This window comes from Choloepus didactylus, chromosome 2 (genome assembly GCF_015220235.1).
Source record: "Choloepus didactylus isolate mChoDid1 chromosome 2, mChoDid1.pri, whole genome shotgun sequence".
Classification (NCBI taxonomy): Eukaryota; Metazoa; Chordata; class Mammalia; order Pilosa; family Megalonychidae; genus Choloepus; species Choloepus didactylus.
This window is the reverse complement of record NC_051308.1, coordinates 154282605-154305003: the sequence shown is the minus strand read 5'-3', so window position 1 is coordinate 154305003 and position 22399 is coordinate 154282605. Positions and strand designations below refer to the sequence as shown.

Sequence of the window (22399 nt, the reverse complement as noted above, 5' to 3'; positions counted from 1 at the left end):
GGTAGGGGATGGAATTAGCAAACTCGAAGATTGGGTGATAGAAAGTGAAAGCACAAAAGGGCAAATGATGATAAAACATTGAAAACTTTGAAATGGATCTCAGGGAAATGATGGACAATATGAAGCAGTCAAATATAAGAATTATCAGTGTCCCAGAAGGGGAAGAGAAGAGTAAAGGGCTAGGAAGAGTGTTTGAAGATATTTTTGGAGAAAATTTCCCAGCCCTTCTAAATGACACAAATATGCAAATCAGAGATCCCCGATGAACTCCAAATAGAATAAATCCAAGCATACTCACTCAGAGACATATCCTGATCAGATTGTCAAATGCTGAAGAGGAGAAAGTTCTGAAAGCAGCAAGAGAGAAGCAATTCACCACATTCAAGGGAAACAATATAAGATTGAGGACTGACTGTTCAACGGGCACCATGGAGGTGAGAAGGCAGTGGTATGATATATTTCGTATTCTTAAGAGAAGAAATGCCAGCCAAGAATTCTTTACCCAGCAAAGCTCTCCTTCAAAATTGAAGGAGAGCTTAAAATTTTCACAAACAAATGCTGAGAGGATTTGTTAGCAAGAGACCTGCCCTACAAAAACTAGTAAGGGGCACGCTACTGGCTGAGAAAAAAAAGGATGGAAAGAGAGGTCTGGAGAATGGCATAGAATAGAAGAGTCTTAGTAAGGGTACCTTAAATGAAATAAAGTGAGCGAGAGAGAGAGAGAGTAAAAACAGATCTGACAAATAAAAACCAAAGGATAAGATGGCCGATTCAAGAACAGCCTTCACATTAAAAACATTGAATGTGAGTGAATTAACTCCCCAATTAAAACATATAGATTGGCAGAATGGATTAAAAAATATGAACTATCAATATGTTGTTTATGAGAGACTCATCTTAGAGCTAGTGACAGCAAGTGAAAGGATGGGAAAAAAAAATTTCCATGCAAGCTACAGCCAAAAGAAAGCAGTAGTAGCAATGCTAATTTCAGGTAAAATAGACTTTAAATCCAAGGATATTAGAAGAGACAAAGAAGGGCACTATATACTAGTAAAAGGGACAATTCACCAAGAAGAAATAATACAGTCATATGCACCTAATCAAGGTGCTCCAAAGTATATGAGACAAATATTGGCAAAACTGAAGGAAGCAATAGATGTTTCCACAATTATTGTGGGAGACTTCAGTACGACCCTATAGCTAGATCATCTACACATAGGACCAATAAGGAAATTGAGAACTTAAACAATATGATAAATGAATTAGACTTAATGGATATATATAGAACATTATATCCCAAATTACCAGGATATACATTCTTCTCTAGTGCTCATGGAACTTTCTCCAAGATAGATCATATGCTGGGGCATAAAACAAGCCTCAATACATTTTAAAAGATTAAAATTATTCAAAACATTGCATTATTCTGACCATAATGCAATACAACTAGAAGTTAATCACTATCAAAGAACCAGATTCTGGAGGTTAAACAACATAATCCTAAAAAATCACTGGGCAAAGAAGAAATTTCAAGAGAAATTGCTAAATATCTAGAGACAAATGAAAACGGGAACACAACATATTAAAATTTATGGGATGCAGCAAAAGTGGTATTGAAAGGGAAATTGGTAGCTCTAAATGCATACATTAAAAAGGAAGAGCTAAAATCAAAGAACTAACGGAACAACTGAAGTACCTAGAAAATGATCAGCAAACTAATCCTAAAGCAAGTAGAAGAAAAGAAATAACAAGGATTAAGGCAGGAATAAATGATAATGAAAACAAAAAAGCAATTGAAAGAATAAATAAAATCAAAAGTTGGTTCTTTGAGAAGATAAACAAGATTTACAAACCCTTAGCTAGACTGACGAATTCAAAAAGAGAGAAGACCCAAATAAAATAATAAACAAGATGGGGGATGTGCCAGTTTGAATTTTTTATGGCCCCCAAAATGCCATTATCTTTGATGTTATCTGTGTGGGCAGACATATCAGTGTAGATTAGATTGTAATTCTTTGAGTGTTTTCCGTGGAGATGTGCCCCACACAACTGTGGGTGATGACTCTGATTGGATAATTTCCGTGGAGGTGTTACCCCACCCATTTAGGGTGTAAATTAAATCACTGGAGCCATATAAATGAGCTGACAAACAGAAGGAACTCAGTGCATCTGAGAGTGACATTTTGAAGAGGAGCTACAGCCAAGAGGGACACTTAGAAGATTGCACAGAAGCTGATAGAGTAGCTGCGGACGAGAGACAATTTGAAGACAGCCGTTGAAAGCAGACTCTTACTCCGGAGAAGCTAAGAGATGACAAACACCCCAAGAGCAGCTAAGAGTGAGATTTTTGAGGAACTACAGCCTAGAGAGGAACATCCTGGGAGAAAGCCATTTCGAACCCAGAACTTTGTAGCAGATGTCAGCCATGTGCCTTCCCAGCTAACAGAGGCCGTCCTCCAGTGAAGGTACCCAATTGTTGATGACGTACCTTGGACACTTCATGGCCTTAAAACTGTAACTTTGTAACCAAATAAACCCCCTTTATAAAAGCCAATCCATTTCTGGTGTTCTGCATCCTGGCAGCATTAGCAAACTAAGACAGGGGATACTACTGTGGATCCTGAAGAAATCAAAAATATCATAAGAGGGTACTATGGGAGCTAAAATAGTGGCATAAAGAGGAATGGAATGTAGTTAGTCCCCTGGAGAGCTAATAAACAACCAGGAACAACTAGTAAATAATTTGGAATAACTGCTGGGGGACAGCCATGACTGTCCACACATCATACACCAACCTGGATTGGGTGGAATGCCTGAGATTGCAGCATAAAATTTGTAAGTAAAAACTGCAGAACCACGCTGGGAGCTCCCTCCCCCCACAGCAGGCTGAGCTGCAAAACCTGGCTGTGGTAGAAAGCAGCACTCTCTGAGCAAGAGAATATAGCCATCCCAACTCCAGCTGGGGATTTAATTAACACATGTGGACTGCTGAATATAAGCTACAAAGCTCTAACAGGCAGACAGAGGCTTTTAGTGACAGCTGACCTTAAAGAACCAGAAGACTCCACTGTCCCGGGAGAAGGAACCCAGAAGACCAGGTTTTACTTCTGGCTGATGAGTGAAACTTGGGGGCTTTAGACTAGTTCTGAAAGGGGGCTTTCTGTCTCTTTTTCTTTCTCTCTCAACCCAAGGGGCTCAGTGGAAAGAGCCCCAGCCATTTTCAGTTTGCAGCACTCTGACCCAAACAGGAGTGGAGATGACAGAGCCAGAGAGACAAAGAAGCTATTCAAATGCAGATGATAACTCCCTAGGGGGTGTATCTTCCCTAAGAGGAAGGAGTTGGGGCCCAGCTCTACTACCAGTGTTCCCTTCAGGACCCCAGAGCATGGTCTCACTGATATGAACTAATTATAATATGTAAACTCATAGACATGAAATATAAGTTGCCAGGATATGAAATAACTGTAAATTTAAGTTACCAGGTACAGAACGAGGCTAAAGAATGGAGAGTGGTTGCTTATTATGAGCAGAATGTTCAAGTAGGTTGAACTTAAATGTTTGGAAATAGGCAGAGGTGGCGATAGCATGTTATTGTGAGAATAACTAACAGTGCTGAATGGTTTGTGAAGGTGGTGGAAAGAGGAAGCTTAGAGTCATGTATATCACCAGAAGGAAAGTTGGAGGTTAAAAGAAACAGTGAATTTTGTGGTGGTCAGTGTCTTTGATTAACTGTACAAATATTAGAAATCTGTTCCATAAACTAGAACAAATGTATGACACTATAACTAGAAGTTAATAATAGAGGGGTATAGAGGGAAAAAATATACCTGTTGCAAACTAAGTACTACAGTTAGTAGTATTTTAACATTCTTTCATCAACAGTAACTAATGTACTATACCAATACTATGAGTCAGTAATAGAGCAGGGGGTGGTTAGGGGTATGGGAGGATTTGAGTTTTCTTTTTTTTGTCTTTATTTATTTTCTGGAGTAATGAAAATGTTCTAAAAATTGAAAAAAAAATTAATTGTGGTCATGGACATATAGCTGTGTGTACCATGGGCAATTGATTGTGCGCTTTGAATCTTTAGATAATTATATGTGGTATGTGAACAATCTCAATAGAATTAAATTTTTTAAAAAAAAGGATACTATGAACAACTCTGTGCTGACAAACTAGATAATTTAGAGGAAATGGGTAATTTCCTGGAAACACACAAACAACCTAGACTGAATAAAGAAGAAATAGAAGAACTCAACAAACCAATCACAAGTAAAGAGATTCAATCAGTTATCAAAAAGCTTCTACAAATAAAACCCCAGGGCCAGATGGCTTCAGAGGGGAGTTCTGCCAAACTTTCCAAAGAGAACTGACACCATTCCTACTTAAACTCTTTAAAAAAATTCAAGAAAATGGAACATTACCTAACTCATTTTATGAAGCCAACGTCGCTCTAATACCAAAACCAGATATAGATGTTACGAGAAAGAAAACTACAGGCCAATTTCCCTAATGAATATAGATGGAAGAATTTTCAACAAAATAACTTACAAATAGAACCCAAAGACCCATTAAAAAATTATACACCCTGACCACGTGGGCTTCATTCCGGGCATGCAGGGTTGTTTCAACATAAGAAAATCAATCAATGTGATAGAACGCATTAACAAATCAGAAGGGAAAAATCTAATGATCATCTCAATAGATGCTGAAAAAGCATTCAACAAAAACCAGTTCCTTTTTATTTTTTTGATTAAAAAAAAAAAACACTTCAAAAGCTAGGAATTGAAGGAAATTTCCTCAATATGAAAAAGAGCATAAATGAAAAACTCACAGGCAATATAGTACTCAGTGGAGAGACTGAAAGCTTTCCCTCTAAGATCTGGAACGAGACAAGGATTTCTGTTGTCACTACTATTATTCAACATTGTGCTAGAAGTTCTAGTTAGAGCCATTCGGAATGAAAAAGAAATAAATGGCATCCAAACTGGAAAGGTAGAAGCAAATCTCTCATTATTTGCAGATGATATGATCTTATACTTGGAAAACCCTGTTATACTATTGATACAGAGGATTTTATTGGTTTTTGAATGTTGAACTAGTCTGTTTTACCTGTGTTGTGATGTATAATTCTTTCTCTTACTGGTTTCTATTTGCTTATATTTTATAAAGGATTTTACACTAAATTCATGAGAAACTTTGTTGGTAGTTTTCTTTTCTTCTTGTATCAAGGTAATATTGACCTGATAAAAGGAGTTGAGGAAATATTCCCTCTTCTATTTACTGGAAGAGATTATGTGATAGTTATAGGACTGACTGTTCAGATTATGTATATCATATTGCATGAGGTTTCATAGTTTATGCTTTTTGAGGAGTTCTGTTTCATCTGAGTTGAATACTAGTATGCAGAGTTGTTGGTAGTATTTTTTAATTTTTCTTTTAAAGACTGCAGCATCTATAGTGATATTCTGTTTCATTTTTGATATTGTAATTTGTCTTTTCTCTGTCAGTCTTGCTAGAGGTTTATCTATTTTATTGATACCTTCAGAGAATCAGATTTTGTTTCATTGAGTTTTCTCTTAATTTTTTTGATTTCTTCTCTTATTTTTGTTGCTTCTTTCTTCCTGCTTTGTGTTTATTTTGCTCTTTTTTCTGGTTTCTTGGGGTGGAAGTTTAGATTATTGGTGGGAGACCTTTTCTAATGTAAATATTTTTCAGTACTGCTTTAGCTATGTTTCACATATTTTAATACATTGTATTTTCACTTCTGTGTGTTCAGAACACAGAACACATTCAGTTTTGTGTATTTAAAAATTTCCTTGGAGGCTTCCTCTTTGAACCATGGGTTATGTAGAAGCGTGCTTTTAATTTCCAAGTGTTAGGAGATTTTTCTTATTATCTTTCTATTATTTACAGAACTCTGCTATTTTATTATTTGTTTTCTACTTGTTCCTTCTGTTTAGTCCTTCTCTGCTTCCCGTTGTTGCCTTCCTATGGGTTACTTGAAAATTTTTTATAATTGTGTTTTGATTTGTTTATGGTGTTTTTTGAGTATATCTCTAGGTTTGGTTTTTTTTTGTTTTTTTTTTTAGTGATTACTCTAGGGTTTACAGTATACATGTATAACTTAACACAGACTATTGGTATGGACATTTTACCACTTTGAGTGAAATATATAAATCTTCCCTCTCTTTAGGTCCCTTTACCCTTCTCATTTAAAAAATACAGTTTTATCTTCAGTTGCCAATCATGATTTTAAAAACTCAGGAGGAGAATTAGTCTATTACATTTAACTCTGTTTTTACCTGTTTTGTTGTTTCTTCTTTCTCTCTGAAGTTAGAAACCTCTTTATGTTATCATTTTCTTTTGGTTTGGAGAAATTCCTTTAGCCATTCTTTAAGGGTTATGACTGCTGACAACAAATTCTACTTTTTCTTTGTCTGAGAATGTCTTTATTTCCCCTTAATTGCTGATAGATATTTTCGATGGGTGTAGAATTTGGTGTTATTTTCTTTAAGCAGTTAAATTGTGTGGTACTTTGTTCTTGTTTCCATCATTTTGTTGAGAACTTCACCAGTTTTCTCTGGCTGTTTTCAAAAATAACTTTGAGGTTTTCAGAAGTTTGATTTGAAGTATCTTGGCTTTCTTTGGATTCTTTCTGTTTATCCTATTTGCAGTTCACTCAGCTTCTTGAATCTGTAAGTTTATTTCTTTCACCAGATTTTTGCAGTTTTCAGCCATTAATTTTTTTTTTTTTTTTCTGTTTGTTGTTGGTTTTTGTTTTGGTTTTGTTTGATTTTGTTTGGTTTGGTTTGGTTTTTTTGCTTTTTTGGTTTGCAGCCACACAAAAATATATTTCCTTTCTTTTTGGGGTTCCAGTGACACAAATATTAGATCTTTTGTTATGTCCTACAAATCTTTGAGATCTTTTTCATTTTTTTTTTTTTTTAAATTCCATTTTCTTTCTATTGTTCAGATTGGGGACCGTCTGTTGATTTGTCTTCATGTTTAATGACTCTGTCATTTCCAACCTGCTGTTGAGCCCATCCAGTGAGTTTTAAAATTTTAGTTACATTTGTTCTGTACTTTCTTTGGTCCTTTTTTTAATATCTTCTGTTATTTCCTAAGGTTTTCTATTCATCTAGTTTAAGAGTGTTCATAATTGCTTGTTTAAGCATTTTTATGATAACTGCTTTAAAATTCTTGTCAGTGAATTTCAACATCTGTTTTGGCATCTGTTAATTGTCTTTTGTCATTTAAATTGTCATTTTCCTGCTTCTCAATATGAATCATTTTCAGTTATATCCTGGACATTTTTGGAATTGGTATTATGTTATTAAACTCTGTATCCTATTTAATTCTTCTATTTTAGCAGGCATATTTTAGTAGGCAGTCACTTTGTTTAGGTTAAGCACACAGGACCTGACCTGTTTTTGTGGGTTGTGGTTCCAAACCTAATTTAGTTTTCAGGGCCCTTGCAATGTTATTCTGGCCTGCTTCATTTGTGTACTACCTGAAGGCTATTCTGAAAACCTGGGTTTCACAGTATAGTTCATTTCTTAAAAATTTTCTCATATTAATTTGTGTCGTTTTGATGTGTGGGTTTCTAAGCATTCTGCCCATGACTGTCATGAAGATTTAAAGAATCCTCTCTCCATTTTCCTCCTCTCCATGATCTTCCCCTCAATCTCTTGTTGGCTTGCCATTTTTGGGTGGGGTGTAATTCTAGACTCCACAGTTGGTCTTCCTTGACAAAACACCTTTGGAGGAGGGTAGCGCCACCCAGACCACTTGCTACTGCCTGGAGAAGGACAATAGTCAAGAATTTCCACTCCTTATCAGCTGATACCACTAATTTGGGGGCAGGAGCACCACATTTTCTACTGCCAGATATGGAGACAAGAGATCATACTCCCTACTGTGTTTCCTCTGGCACCTCTAAGGTGGTGGAGGAGAATGTTGCCATTGTCTGCTTGCTTTTGTGTGAAGTAGGAGTGCCGATTCCCCTCTAGATCTCTACAGTGCAGCCCTGGCAGGAGAGGAAAACACCATCTTGGGTCCTATGGTACTTCTGGGTACAGGGCAGTAGACTTGACTCCCCAGTTGGTCTCTGCTGATTGTCTCACTGGCAAGGAGGGGGTGCTCCATTCTGGCCCCGGCTGCTTCCAGGTGAAGAACATTTCAGACACTCCACTTCATCTCTGCTGGCACCACACTGGTAGAGGTGGAAGGCACTGCCCAAGGTACCTGCTACTGCCACACTGCCTAGGCTACTGCTGCCAGATGAGAAGTCCAGATTCCTCTCTGAGTCTCCCCTGGCATAGCACAAAGTCTGGAGAAGCCTGTGATAAAAAGAAAACCCAGAAAATTCACCTCTTTGTGTTCCTCAAATCCTGAAGTTCTGCCTCCCTCTTTTCTCTTTTCAGAGTCCTTCAATGATTGGGTGAGGTAGACCTTAGAGGCAAAGTTCAGTTTTTATCACATCTTATCAAGGGTCCATAATATCAACTTGATTTATCACTTTTGATATTAACCTTGATCATCTTGTTCAGGTAGTATTTATTTGTCAGTTTTCTCCTGAGTATAAATTTACTCTTTCCCCCCCTACTTTCCATATTGTTCTCTTTGGAGGGATGTCACTATGCCCAGCCCCATACCTTAGGTGTAGGGACTTATGTTCTGCCTCCTTGAAGGTAGATTACATAAATTATTTCAAATTCTTTTAAATGGGAGATTTGTCTCTTTTCCCTAATATATTTATTTACTTAATCATCTGTTATATCAGTATGGACTCATGGATATTTATTTTATAATCCAATATCTTGTTATAATGCAGTACTATTATTTCTTTTGTTGCCCAGATTGTTCCATTTTTGGCCATTGGGAGCGCTTTCTTTTGGCTCCTGTGCCCCTTTGACATACCTTCATCAGTATGGGGTGTTTGAGATTTTTTTGAGCGCTTCCTTACTTTTTGGCCCTAGAAGACCCTGCACAGTCATTTTGTGTATTTCCTATTCCAGTCCTATAATCAGCCATTTGTCCAAGAAAAAAAAAAAAGCTGTGTAAAATAAAACCAAAATTTACTAGTGGTACCCTATAGAAAAAGGGTGGAAACCTGACTCATTAGCTTTAGCTTTATGGTGTAAAACAAGGTTGTTTAGAGTATCAGTGTATACAAGCACTTATAAGGAACATCAGTAGGTATTGGAACAAAAACATGCATAGCTCTAGAATTGCAGTTATATTACTAAATTACAGAGATAAAATTTGAAGTAATTATATAGATAACTATATACTTAGGAACTAGATATATTAGGTGGGGCTCTGATTTGTGATAAAAGATATCCATGTCAAACTTGGTGAAGCAAAAAATTAACTGGCTGTCACTGGGACCACAAAAAGTTCAGTGTGTAGTGTGTGTTTGCTTTAAAGCATTGCTGGGTTTAAATGCTCAAGCTATGTCCTTAAGTTTAATTCTCACTTTTGGTTTTTTCTGGATTAGCTTTGTTTTCTGGCCCTCTGTGATATAAAAAGCCCTCCCCTTCCCAGTAGTTTCAAACTTTCATGGCATTTATAACTGATGTTCTCAGGAGAAGAGCTTCTGTATCAATCCCTGAAAGAGGAATCTTAGTGGCCCTACTTCAATCACATGCCTACTCACAGACTAATCAATCATTGAATCTAAGGTTTGGATATTGTGGTCTGTATGCAGCATATGCCTACCTTTGTGGCAGGGACAGAGGGAAAGCTCCACAAAGTCAAATGACGTACAGGAAAGACAGTTCCAATGGGAAGGAAAGCAAGGTAATTTTTAAAAAAACAAATATCTATTAAAATAGTGAACAATTTTTATGTGTACTTTTTTTAACAGGAGGATTGTTGTCCCTACATCCTTCATAAAGTTTCGGTGGGGTGGGGGAGGGAGGGATTAGCAGGCAAAGAAAGGGAAAATATATTTTTCTGGATAATGATGTTACTCACATCCGTATCTCAAATTAGATTGTTGTACTTTTATTCATTGAGAGTCAATAAAAGTAATTAATAATAATTGTACTTAAAAAGACTAGTAATAATGATTTGTTGTTTCTAAGCATTCTGTCAGCATACTGGGTGGTTTGTCTGCTGGTTTTACCTGGGCTTGCTAATACAGCTCCATCCAGCTGGTGGCTAAGCTAGACTGGAATGTCCACTGTGGCCTTCCATGTCTGATACCTCAGCTGGAATGACAGCAACAGCTGGGATGCTTTGGTTCTCTTCCACATGGCCTCTTTCCACATGGTCTCTTTCGTCCTCAGAGGGCCTCCCTCTCTGGTAGAATAGCCTGGACTTCCTTATATAGCAGTTGGATTTTTATGAGTGAAAACAGAAGCTATGAGTCCTCTTGACACCTTTGCTTGAAACTCCTGAACATCAGCGATATGTGATGATATCAGCCACATTCTATCAGTCAAAGCACGCCAACTCCGTAGGGAGGCAGGATTCATTTGAGGTCACTTTGTAAGAATTCACCATAACCTCACAACTGGTTTCCCTGCTTTTCCCTGTTCCCCTCAAATCTGTTCTTAATACTGTAGGTCAGACTTGTCACATCTTTGCCTAAGTAAACCTGGTTTTGACTCCATTTCATTCAAAGTAAAAGCCAGAATCTTTACATTGGGCCATGGGACCTATGATCTGACCTTAATCAAATAAGGATTTTTTAAAAATTAGAAACAAGAGATCCAAATGTAATCAGCCTAGGACTTGTGTAGCAGTTCAGTTAACTCATCAGGGACCAAGACTCTTTCTGCTCTGCCAACCTTAGTTTGTTGGTTTTGTCTTATTCTAAGCTGCAAAAGAGTCTGATGACGTGAGAATTTTATCTGTGCACTTTGTTGCATCTGACAAAATGGGAGTTTTCATAGTAAGGATAATGGGAGGATGCATATTGTGTAGGCAGTCTTATTTATTAAGAAAGATATTTTCATGTCTTTCTTAATAAATTGAATACCTGAAATAAAGAGGGATTGTGTGTAGCATTCAGAAAATGTTTTGAATTATTGAATTTTTAAAAAAACTAAAAGACAGGAATGCCAATCACAGTTTTGCAAATGAGCAGACAGGCACAGAGAGATGGGATAACGTGTTTGGGTTGCATAGCTAGTGACAGAGGGTTAGTGTTAGAACTGCTTTCTGACAGAGAGTAGTCTTCTCTGACACACAAGCTTGGATTAGAGTACTGTTAGAGAGGAAGAGGAAGTGTGTCCTGTCAGTATTCCTGGCTGAAGGAATGTAATATCTATTGATTGATGCAAAACAATCAGCACAGGGTGTAGTTCAAATATAGGGAAATGGGTGCTCCAAAGAACTCCTCTAAGAAGGCAGTATGGGTAAAGGAGTCAGGAAACTAGTATGTTCAACCCAAACATGTCTCTGACTTTTCATTGTGACGTTAGGCAGGTTGCTTAGCTGCTTTGAACCTGTTGTCCTCAAAACTAAAATCAAGGGAGTTAGACTAAATGATCTTTGAAATTCCTTCTAGTTAGAACAGTATATGACTCATTGTACTCGGTGGGTTTTTAAGGTACTCTAAAATTTCTTGGCATCTATCAGGTCACACAGTTTTATATTTCTGAAATGTAGAGAAAGTAACAGGTTTTTCTCTTCTTCTCTGGGACTTTTGCCAATGAGGAGTAAACATCCTCTCCTGTCTCCCTAAATGAAGCACTTGGTCAAAAGTGACAGACTTTTCTCTTCATTTTGTTCTTTGAATCTGGTTTTGTTCTTATTTCAATATTTTACTTAATTTTACTGTGAATTTAGTAGAATGGAAAATTTTAGTATAGTAAATTGAAAATGTTAATTTGTTTTTGTCTAAAGATCAGAATTTATTTCATAAAATAAAAATAATTGGATTTATCAAATACATATTTACACATTTGTGTATTTGAAATACTTGACTGGCAAATAATATGGTGTAATTAAAGTGGCATGTGTAGTCTCATCCCTTGCAGAGGAATTGTGTTGACTAAAAATAGCCTAGTTAAATAGCCAATATACTGTGGTATAAAATATAATTATAAGCTTTTTTGCATTTGTCAAAATTAAGATAAAAGTGAAAGTTAGTTTTGGTTTCTTTTAAATAACATCTTTTCCTCCCTTTCCCTAATAGAGAGGCAGTGCATGTTCCTTGCTAAAAAATTGAGTAAATATGGAAAACTTTGAAGAAGAAAATAAAAATTTCTCTTAATTTTTCTACTCAGAGGTAATTATTATTAATAATATTTTCTTTTAGTCTTTTTTTATTCATATTTTAAGCATAGTTTGAAATAAAACTGTATATATGAGAGTATGTCAGGGTGTACACACTGCTGTGGAATGAGAAAGGGAGTAAAGAGAAACCTTTCCTTATTATGCTAGACTATTTGATATTCTTTTGTTATGACCCTTCCTTAGCACCATAAACTTTCTCTTTCCTGTAAGTTGATTTAAAGCTCCTGCTGTTTGTAAGCTTTATAAGAGAAGGGGGTCTGTGCCCAGCACGGTAGCTTGACATTTTTTTGTTCAATTTAAAAATTACTGCATGACAACCTTCAGAAAGAATGAAGTTCTGATACATGCTACAACACAGATGAACCTTGCAGGCATCATGTTCAGTGAAGTAAGCCAGACACAACAAGATCTCACTCAGATGAAATAATTAGAATATGCAAATTCAGAGTCAGAAATTAGAATATAGGTTACCAGGGGTGGGGATAGGGAATGGGGAGTTAATGCTTAATTGGTACAAGTTTCTGTTAAAGGTGATGGAAAAGTTTTGGTAGTGGATGGTGGGGATGGTAGCATGACACTATGAATGTAATTAACACCACTGAATTGTGTATTTGAAAGTGGTTAAAATGGGAAACTTTATGTCATATATATGTTACCAAAATTTAAAAACAAACAAATATAAAACTGTACAACAAAGTATAAAATTTTTGTTTTACATATTTTCAACTTACTTTTTATGAAGGCTATTTCCTTATGGCCGATCTCTTGCCAAAGTTACAATTTGAAAACTTTTTGTTGATTTAATATGTAAAAATAGTATAGTCTGTTCTGTCTTAGCACCATTTTTCTTTATTGCAGATTAATTCATATATGATTAGTTAGCAAGAGGGTGATAGAAGTATAACATGGTAATCTTTCCTGGAATTTTCACATGGAATTATTCCCAGAATGTTAATATTTGAAGTGAGTTTTCTTTGGTAAGTTTAGAGAAAGCTTTAACAATATGTGAGAACCTTAAAACAAAAGCTGAATTTCTGTATAAATTTCATTTATTCCCTGTATTTTAGACCTGTGTTGTTACTAATGAGCGTCTTCTCTCAAACTAATTGTCATTGATTTGTAGATAAAATGTCTTTTCTCTTTGTTTGCCTTTGTTTTTTATTTCATTTATCTTATTTGCAATTTGGTGTGACCTTTCAGTCTAGGGATTATTATCATTTTTCAGTTCTGGAAAATTCTCGTCTATTTATCTCTTCATATAGTGCTTCTCCCAAAGCTTCTTTATTCTTTTATTGTGGTGCTCTTATTAGATGAATCCTGGATCTTCTCTTTCTATTTTCAATCTTAACCTCTTTTTCATAATTTTTATCTTTTTATCTCTGTATGATGAATTCAGAGTAATTTTCTTAGATTTATCTATCTGCCAGCATACTAATTAATTATCTGTCTCTAATCTGCCATTTAACCTATCCAATGAGTTTTTATTTATTTTGGTTCCTTTGAAAATCCACCTATTGTTTAATCTTTTTTTTTTTTTTTTTAATTCAAGATCTCTATTCTTTTTTTTGTTTATTTGGTCACTTGAAGCATACTTACTTTCAAAACATTTTGATTGTTCTAGTATAGATCTTAAGGGTATTAATTTCACTAATGGTTTCTTTGTGTTTGGATTTGATCCATCTGATTGAATGACTGCATTAAGGATATACATGATAAGAAATTTAAAGTACACTATAAAATAAGTGGGATTAACCATGAAAGACTTTTTGAAATATTTTTTGAGCAAGTATTTGGTGATCATGGACTTAGATTGTAGTGAAGGAAATAAAGGCATAAGAAAGAGATGGGAAAGAATGTTTCAACAGCAAGTGTTAGAAAAACTTGAATGGAGTGGCTAAGCTGGTGATACCAGAGGTAAGAGGTGTGGAAAATTATGGGGTTTCTTTTATATACAGATGGTTGGTGGAGGTTCCCAAACACTACTGAGTCTAATTTTCTGCTTAGGATTAGGTCATGGGTCTCTTTCTTTCCCTCTCTTTCTCTCACCCCCCCCACCCCCTACATACCTTTTAAGCATATTAATGAATATTAAAGAGAGTTTGTGATTTGAGGCTGGATCAGACTGCTTTGTTTTGAAAAGATAAGAAAGGATATCCTGTTTACTTTGGGGGAGGTATGAAATTTTACAGAGTAGAAACTTCTTTTGAATGGTAGATGAAAACGTTAAACTTGTAAACATAAATATAATGTAGATGTTGTAGATAGATAACTAATGGTTGTAACAGAATCTATGGAGATATGGGTTGTCACTGAAGATTATCACTGGTTAAATTGCTGTTTATTTTACTGAAGCTAATTCAGCTTACCCAGGTCAAGATTATTTAATTGCCTAATAGTGATTTCTGGCATTTAGGATATAATTGTTTTTATTTTTTTTTTTTTTTAGGTTAGAGACAGAATTCAGTAGATAAAAATTTTATTTCTTTGCCTAATAGTGATTTCTGGCATTTAGGATATAATTGTTTTTATTACTTTGTAGGGTAGAGACATAATTCAATAGATAAAAATTTTCAATTGTTTCAAACACAAGGAAATCATATTTTCCAGTAAGTTTTACAGTTAATATTGCACCTAAAATTTTTAACAGGAAGTACTGTAACCTTTCCTATTTGCTGTCAGAGGGCATTTGTTTATCTTAAATTATTAACTATATTGTATATATACTGTGCTCCTTTCCAAAAGTTATATAAGCCATGTCACAAACTATGAAAGTAAAATATGGTTGCTAAGAAAGAAAAAAATAGGTCCATGGATAGGAAGAAGCAAAAGCATGCTAATCATAATAGCTAGTGTAGTTGCTACAAGCAAATATCAGTTTTGCCTTTGAGCATCCTAGAATACGAATTCTGTATTAGAAAAAGAGAAACAGGAGTTCCTTGGCAGTGACAGATCTTCCTAAATTCTAAAAAAGAATATTAAATAATGTAATGGACAAATAATTTTAAACAAAAACTCTTCCAGACTTAGGCCATGCCCTCAAATTGCCATAATCTTTGGGTGATCAGATAAGAAAAGGGATAATTATTTAAATAAGATCCACACTGTCAGAGCACACAAAAGAGGCATGTAACTTTAAGGGTATACATGGGAGGACATTCTTCAGGAAGAGTTGTGGTGAATTTTGCAACAAAGTAGTTAACTGGGCTACGGGGGGTTGGAAGAAATAATTGAAGAAGGAAAGAAAGATGTGCAGCATGTCTCCTCAAATAAGTTTCCATAATTTGATATGATTGGGGTTTAGGGAGCAAATTGAAAAGAAAAAGACGTTGATGTAGGCAGGGGCCTTCAAAGGATACACATCAAATACAGAAGCCATTTTCATATGATAGTTTCTTTTAACAACTTTAATGCTTAGTACTACTATTTCCCTACTTTTTGGGGGCACCTCAGCAAACTCAAGGTGCTACAGGATATTTTAAAATTTTGAGGAAACATGCTTCATTTGTTGGAGTCTATGTGAATTAACTGGAGACAGTTTACAGCTTCAATGTTAGACCATTTTGCATTCCCTTTGCAAAGCTGTGTTTTTAGCAGTTGCTGTGAAAAATCAAGTGCTTTTGTAAAAAACAAGGTGAAATAGTAAATCTGAACCCAAATTTTAAGAAATAATGAAGTATTCAATAATCCAACACATCCACTAGTACGTGTGGTGATTAAAGAATGAAATAAAAATGTTGTTTTTTCTTACAGTTTATGTGTATTATTTCAAATGGCTACTAATTGTTAAAAGTATTTATTAAGTTATTTGTACCTTACTACTCAGTGAAGGGAACTGTTAGGTATTTCTTTTGGCTTATGGGGCACAAGGAAAAATTACTGCAATTCTAAGGCTGTCATGAAGCAAGAAATTTTGGGAACCGCTGACATAGTACATAATATTAAAGCTCAAATTTGTGAAAGCAATTCATGTTCTGTATGTGATGTTTTCTTATATGTCTATAAGGATTAAAAATAAAAATATCTAGAGGAATGCAATTAGCATAAACTTTTTTCATCTAACTATTGTTTGAATCAATCACAATAGACAGTCCTGCTAGACAGCAGGAATTTGGGATTTTTATTCTTTGACAATAGTCAAATATGGTAGTATTTTTGATAGCCAGCCAATGTAGATTGATAAGCTTTGGAAATAAATAAATGGGTGGTAGGACTTAAAATCCATTATAAAAATTGAAAAACCTGGACACTATTTTGGCCAATATACAAGGATCATTGTACATCTGTATAGATAAAATCAAAATTTTAAGGTTAATGGGTATAGATCACTATTCCAAGGATTCTTAAACTAGGATCCACTGAACTTGGAAATTTTACATACATAATGCAAAATTTTCTTTGTTCTGTTTTTTTTTTCTTTAAAAATCAGAGTTTCAAAGGTTCATTCTAAAAAGATTAAGAACAGATTTATAGATTAACTACTTCATTATATGATGTGTCTGAGGACACAGGGTAAATTGGTACCAAAGCCAAGACTAGATTACATGGCTACCATTAATTCACTTTTCCCCTTATTTTGCATGATACATATTTTTTAGAGATTGAAAATTAGATGCAAAAGGCACCTGCACCAGGCATTTAAATGGAGCTTATGTATACTGCTGTGTTGAATTCCCAAAGATATTAAAGAAAATCTTTAATATGTCTGTGATTCAAAACATACCTAAAGGGTGTACAATGAAATGTAAGTCTCTCTCTCTTTTTCATATCCTTTGGGAACTTAGAGGTAACATCTCTAGTTTTATGTGTTTCAGAACTTAAAAAAATTTAAACCATAGTATCATAGAAATGGACTTCAAAATACTGAATTTTATACAAATAGCTAGAACATAACTTTGGTCATTTTAAATGTAGAATAGATAAGCTTCCCTGATTTGGTTTTCATATTTAGTTAACCAACTATGTTGTGTATTACACTAGCTTCTAATTATGTCAGTAAAATTAACAGTTTTCAGTTAGTGGTGGAATATATAAATGGAAGCCCGAATATAGTCTCCTAAACCCTAATGCATTTAACTCACTAAAAAGTGTCATAGGGTATTTTAGTTTGAATGTGTTTTTCAAATAATGCTATTTACTGAGTGGGCAAAGTTTTTGAACTTATGATTTTGTATGTTTATGATAAAGGTAAATAAGTGGTTAGTCTATGACTTACGAAGAGAATTAAATGTAATAAAGGACTACCTTATGCTGCAAATCCAGTTTTGTCCTTTTGCTGCACATTACTAAGCAGCTAACTTTACTAAATTCCCATCTTTGTGCCTTTTTCTTTCTCTTTAGGGGGATTCCCGAAGTCTTTCATTTTCTGAGAATGTGAATGCTGCTCAAAAATTAGACTTTTCAGACACGATGGTGCAACAGAAATTGGATGATATCAAGGATCGAATCAAGAGAGAAATAAGGAAAGAACTGAAAATCAAAGAAGGAGCTGAAAATTTGAGGAAAGTGACAACAGATAAAAAAAGCTTGGCTTATGTAGACAACATTTTGAAAAAATCGAATAAAAAACTAGAAGAGTTGCATCACAAGCTACAGGAACTAAATGCACATATTGTTGTATCAGATCCAGAAGATGTTACAGGTATAGTATAGTTGTTTCTACGGTATACTAACAAGAAGTGTATCATTTTATAAAATTGTAAGTTTGGTGACATTTATAACTTCAGGTTTTTCTAAAAGTACAGAGACTTTTTTTCTTTTATGATTAAGGTGTTGTCTACATTCTGTTCAGCAGTGCAGTGGATGGATATGAAAACTGAAATGTTTACTTAGAGATGAGTAACTCTGCTATTTACTGTCTTACCGTCAGTAGAACATTACTTATTTTCCTGTAGTAATATTTTGTATGGAATCAACCACATGCTCATACCTGATTCATCCTTGCAATCAATAGCACAAGTTATCTAGATGACTTTTCAAAGTTAAAAATGCGTTCTATGACCAAGGGATATTTTAATTTTTTTGCAAATGTAATCAAACTTACAGTCTTTCTTCTTTGTACCTTAGCAACTGAATTAACAACTAATCAACTAGACATACTGCTGAAAAAAGATGGAGTAGGAGGAGAAATAAGCTGAACATTCCTTTCCTTTTTTTCCTCCTGTATGTAGAGAAAATATAAAGGAAAAAACAAAACCTATAATCCCAACCTCAGGGCATAATTTTTAAACAATGCAATTAACAGATGCTCATTGTTGGAAAATGTTCAGTAGTACAGAAAGTAAGAATGAAAAAACAACCTCTCCTCTCTCCACTCCAGGTTCTCTCCCTAAAAGTAACATTACTAATATTTTTTGTATATCCTTTGAAAAAAAATTTCTATGTTCACACCAATATCCATCTGTCCATACATACTTTCTTTCTAAAACTTTTCACATAAAAAGTCATGTTAGACAAGTTAGACTTACTAACTTGGAGTACTTTTCATATCAGCTGGTACATACATATGTACCTTATTATTATTATTATTATTTTCAGTTTGCATTAATTGTATTTTTCCCCAGTATCACCCCATTTTTAACACATTGCAAGGTTGACATGCATTTGTTCTCTCTCATTTAAAAACATATTTTTACATTTTATCACAGTTGTTGAGCATTCTAGATTTCACTGAGTTATACAGTCCAAGTCTTTGTTTCCTGTTTCCTTCTGGTGTCCCACATGCTCCTAACCTTCCTCTTTGAACCATACTCACAGTCATCTTTGTTCAGTGTACTCACATTGTTGTGCTACCATCACCCAAAATTGTGTCCCAGACCTCTCACTCCTGTCTTTTCCTGTCTTTTCCTATCTGTCTGTAGCACTCCCTTTAGTATTTCCTGTAGAGCAGGTATCTTGTTCACAAACTGTCTCATTGTCTATTTGTCAGAGAATATTTTAAACTCCCCCTCTTATATGAAGGAAAGCTTTGTTGGATATAGGATTCCTGGTTGGCGGTTTTTCTCTTCCAGTGTCTTAAATATGTCACACCACTTCCTTCTTGCCTCCATGGTTTCTACTGAGAAATCCATGTGTAGTCTTATCAAGCTTCCCTTGTGTGTGATGGATCACTTTTCTCTTGCTGCTTTCAGGATTCTCTCTTTGTCTTTGATGTTAGATAATCCGATTATTAAGTGTCTTGGGTAGATCTATTCAGATCTATTCTGTTTGGGTTACGCTGCGCTTCTTGGATCTGTAATTTTATGTCTTTCATAAGAGATGGGAAATTTTCATTGATTATTTCCTCTATTATTGCTTCTGCCCCTTTTCCCTTCTGTTCTCCTTCTGGGACACCCATGAGACATACATTCATGTGCTTCATGTTGTCATTCAGTTCCCTGAGACATTGCTCATATTTTTCTGTTCTTTTCCCTATCTGTTCTTTTGTGTGTAGGATTTCAGGTTTCTTGTTCTGCAGTTCCTGAATGTTTTCTTCTGCCTCCTGAAATCTGCTATTGTATGTCTCCGTTGTGTTTTTCATCTCTTGTGTTGTGCCTTTCATTTCCATAGATTGTGCCAGTTGTTTTTTCAAATTTTTGATTTCTACCTTATGTTCGCCCAGTATTTTCTTTATATCCTTCATCTCTTTCGCCATATCTTCCCTGAACTCGTTGATTTAGTTTTTGAATTGATTTAGCATATTTCTTTGAAAATCTTTAATTGATTGTTTCATTAAAGTGAAACAATATCTCAACTGTGTGTAAGTTTGTTCCTTTGACTGGGCCATATCTTTGTTTTTCCTAGTGTCGTTTGTAGTTTTCTGTTGTCTAGGCATCTGTTTTCCTTGGTTACCCCAATCAAATTTTCCCAGCCCAGAACAGGTTCAGATCTCAGAATGGGGTTGTATTCAGTTTCATGTTTCCCTGAGGGCGTATCTGAGAAGATTGACAGACTTTCCTGTGAGGCCTCTAGCCGCTGTGCTTTTCCGAACCTGCCCAGCAGGTGACGCCTGTCAGCCTGTTGCTCCTGACTGGTGTAAGGAGGTGTGGCCCCTTTAGTTCTCAGCTTAGGTTGTTTCTGTTTTGGCTGTTTTCCCCCAGACCCTGGGGTTTGAGTTCTGAAGGGAAGGCCGGCACTAGAGCTGGGCCCCACCTCCTTCCTCATAGGGAAGATACACCCCCTAGGGAGTTGTCTTCTGCATATGAATTGCTCCTTTATCTTTCTGACTCTGTTAACTCCATCCCTGTCTGGGTCAGAGCACTGCAAACTGAAAATGGCTGAGGCTGTCTCCACTGAGCCACTCAGCTTTGAGAGAGATAAAAAGGGAAAGAAAGCCCTTTTCAGAGTGAGTCCATGGTCTCCCAGTTTCTCCCTTCAGTCAGAGAGAGCACCTGGTCTTCTGGGTTCCCTTTCCCGGGGCACAGGTGTTTTCTGGCTCTTTAAGGTCATTTGTCTCTAAAAGCCTCTGTATTTTTCCTTCTTTTTTTAAATTGGGTTTTTTTTTTTTTTTCATTAGCCCCACCTCCTCTCCACTGGGAATGACCTCAAGGTACTTTGCTGCTTGTTAGGGGTTTGTCTTATGTTTGTAGGTTGTATTCAGCAGCCCACGTTTGTTAATTAAAACCCCATTTGGAGCTGGGCTGAGCTGTATTTGCTTGCTCCAGGAATGCTGCTTTCTCCTACAGTGAGGTCCTCCAGCTCAGCCTGCCTTTGGGGGAGGGGGCTCCCACACGGTTCCACATTTTTTACTTACAGATTTTATGCTGCGATGTCAGCCATTCCCCCCCTAATCCAGATTGGTGTACAGTATGTGGGCAATCACAGTTGTCCCCAGCAGTTGTTCCAGATTATTTACTTGCTGTTTCTGGTTGTTTTTTAGTTGCTCCAGGGAACTAACTAAATTCCACACCTCTCTATGCTGCCATCTTGCCCCTCCCCTCCCTTATTATTTTTAATAGCTACATATAATTTATCACATGCATGAACCATAATTTATTTTACAAAGTAATGAACACTTAGATTCTCAGGTATAACTTTTATTACCATAGAAGTAATTTTGAAGTTTACATGTAATACCATTTAACTTTTCTATATATTAATTATTGAAGCTTTGTTTATATTATGTGACATTTAAGAAAATTTTCTCCCCTCTACAAAGTGTCTAGATCTGTAGATCCACCCTGAATTGTTCTTAAAAGATCTATTAAAGGTCTTCAATGTCTCCTTCAAACATAGCTATTTCCGTACAGATAGCAGATTTTTTTGAAAGTTCTTATTAATTCTTGTGGCCCAATAATTAATTGCTGTAGCCACTGGAGGACTTCTTACAGACATGTAGCTTGAAGACTCAGGACCTTCTGACCATTCCTATGTTTAAGGCTTTTATTGAATCTAGTTTGAAGGCACCACAATTTGATGGCTTGTTTACTGATTATTTCAACCAGTTGGATAGCACCACCCCAACTTAATATTATACCTGTCTTCCAATGAACAAAACTGTTCTTCCTCTTGGTAGTCATTATTCTGAAATCACCTGTGGTAGTAAATTCTGCTCAATACCCAACCTTGCAATACTTATTAAAGGAAGTCTCCAAACCTTGCAATACTTATAGGAAGCCTCCAAACTTTGATGAGGCGTTTTGCATGCAAAATACATAACTGGACTCCATTTGCTACTGTTTCTTAGTGCCTTATTTCATATCAGAGTCTGTGCAGAAAGTATTTTTTCCATTTATAAGTAGGCCCTTTCCTCTTTGTCTAGTTTCCTAATTCAGTTACTTTTTTCTAGAAGTTGTAGTATCATAGCATCTGGGAAGGTTTTCAGTTTACTTAGATTGTTCACTGTAACAATCCTTTTAAAGACATTGGACCCACCTGTAAACTGCTTGTTTCTTTTTTTATCTCTTTCTCATGGAGTCATGAAATGTGTTATAAAGTGACAGTCCCATATGATCTAATAGTTTTGTCCTTGCAGAGATGATGTCTTTAAGACTAAAAACCTTAAATTAGCAATCTCAAAAGTTGCAGAAAACACTTTTGACATTCAGTGTACTTGAAAAAACTTGTTATAATGCATTATTTCAGCACCTGGGAGTTAACATTTCATTTGGAAACTCTTTTTGTAAGGATTTCCACCTTGTGAGAATAATTTAATCTTAAAAATGAAGGAAAC

General features: G+C 35.6%; 1 protein-coding gene across 9 annotated transcripts in view; it reads left to right on the top strand.

Annotated features, from left to right (window-relative positions):
* Positions 1-22399, top strand: part of PKN2 (protein kinase N2) — a 194599-nt gene that overhangs the window by 61507 nt on the left and 110693 nt on the right. For 4 of the 9 annotated variants that reach the window (XR_005215312.1, XM_037826711.1, XM_037826712.1 and 1 more), the window contains exon 2: positions 17590-17890. Coding sequence is in view for 8 of the 9 variants with exons in the window: in XM_037826711.1 (XP_037682639.1) it covers positions 17590-17890 (301 nt within the window). In the remaining variant the exon portion in view is untranslated. Of the gene's footprint in view, positions 1-12151; positions 12245-13110; positions 13230-16847; positions 16994-17589; positions 17891-22399 lie in introns of all 9 variants that reach the window. The other 5 variants (XM_037826714.1, XM_037826713.1, XM_037826715.1 and 2 more) reach the window with 3 other exon arrangements.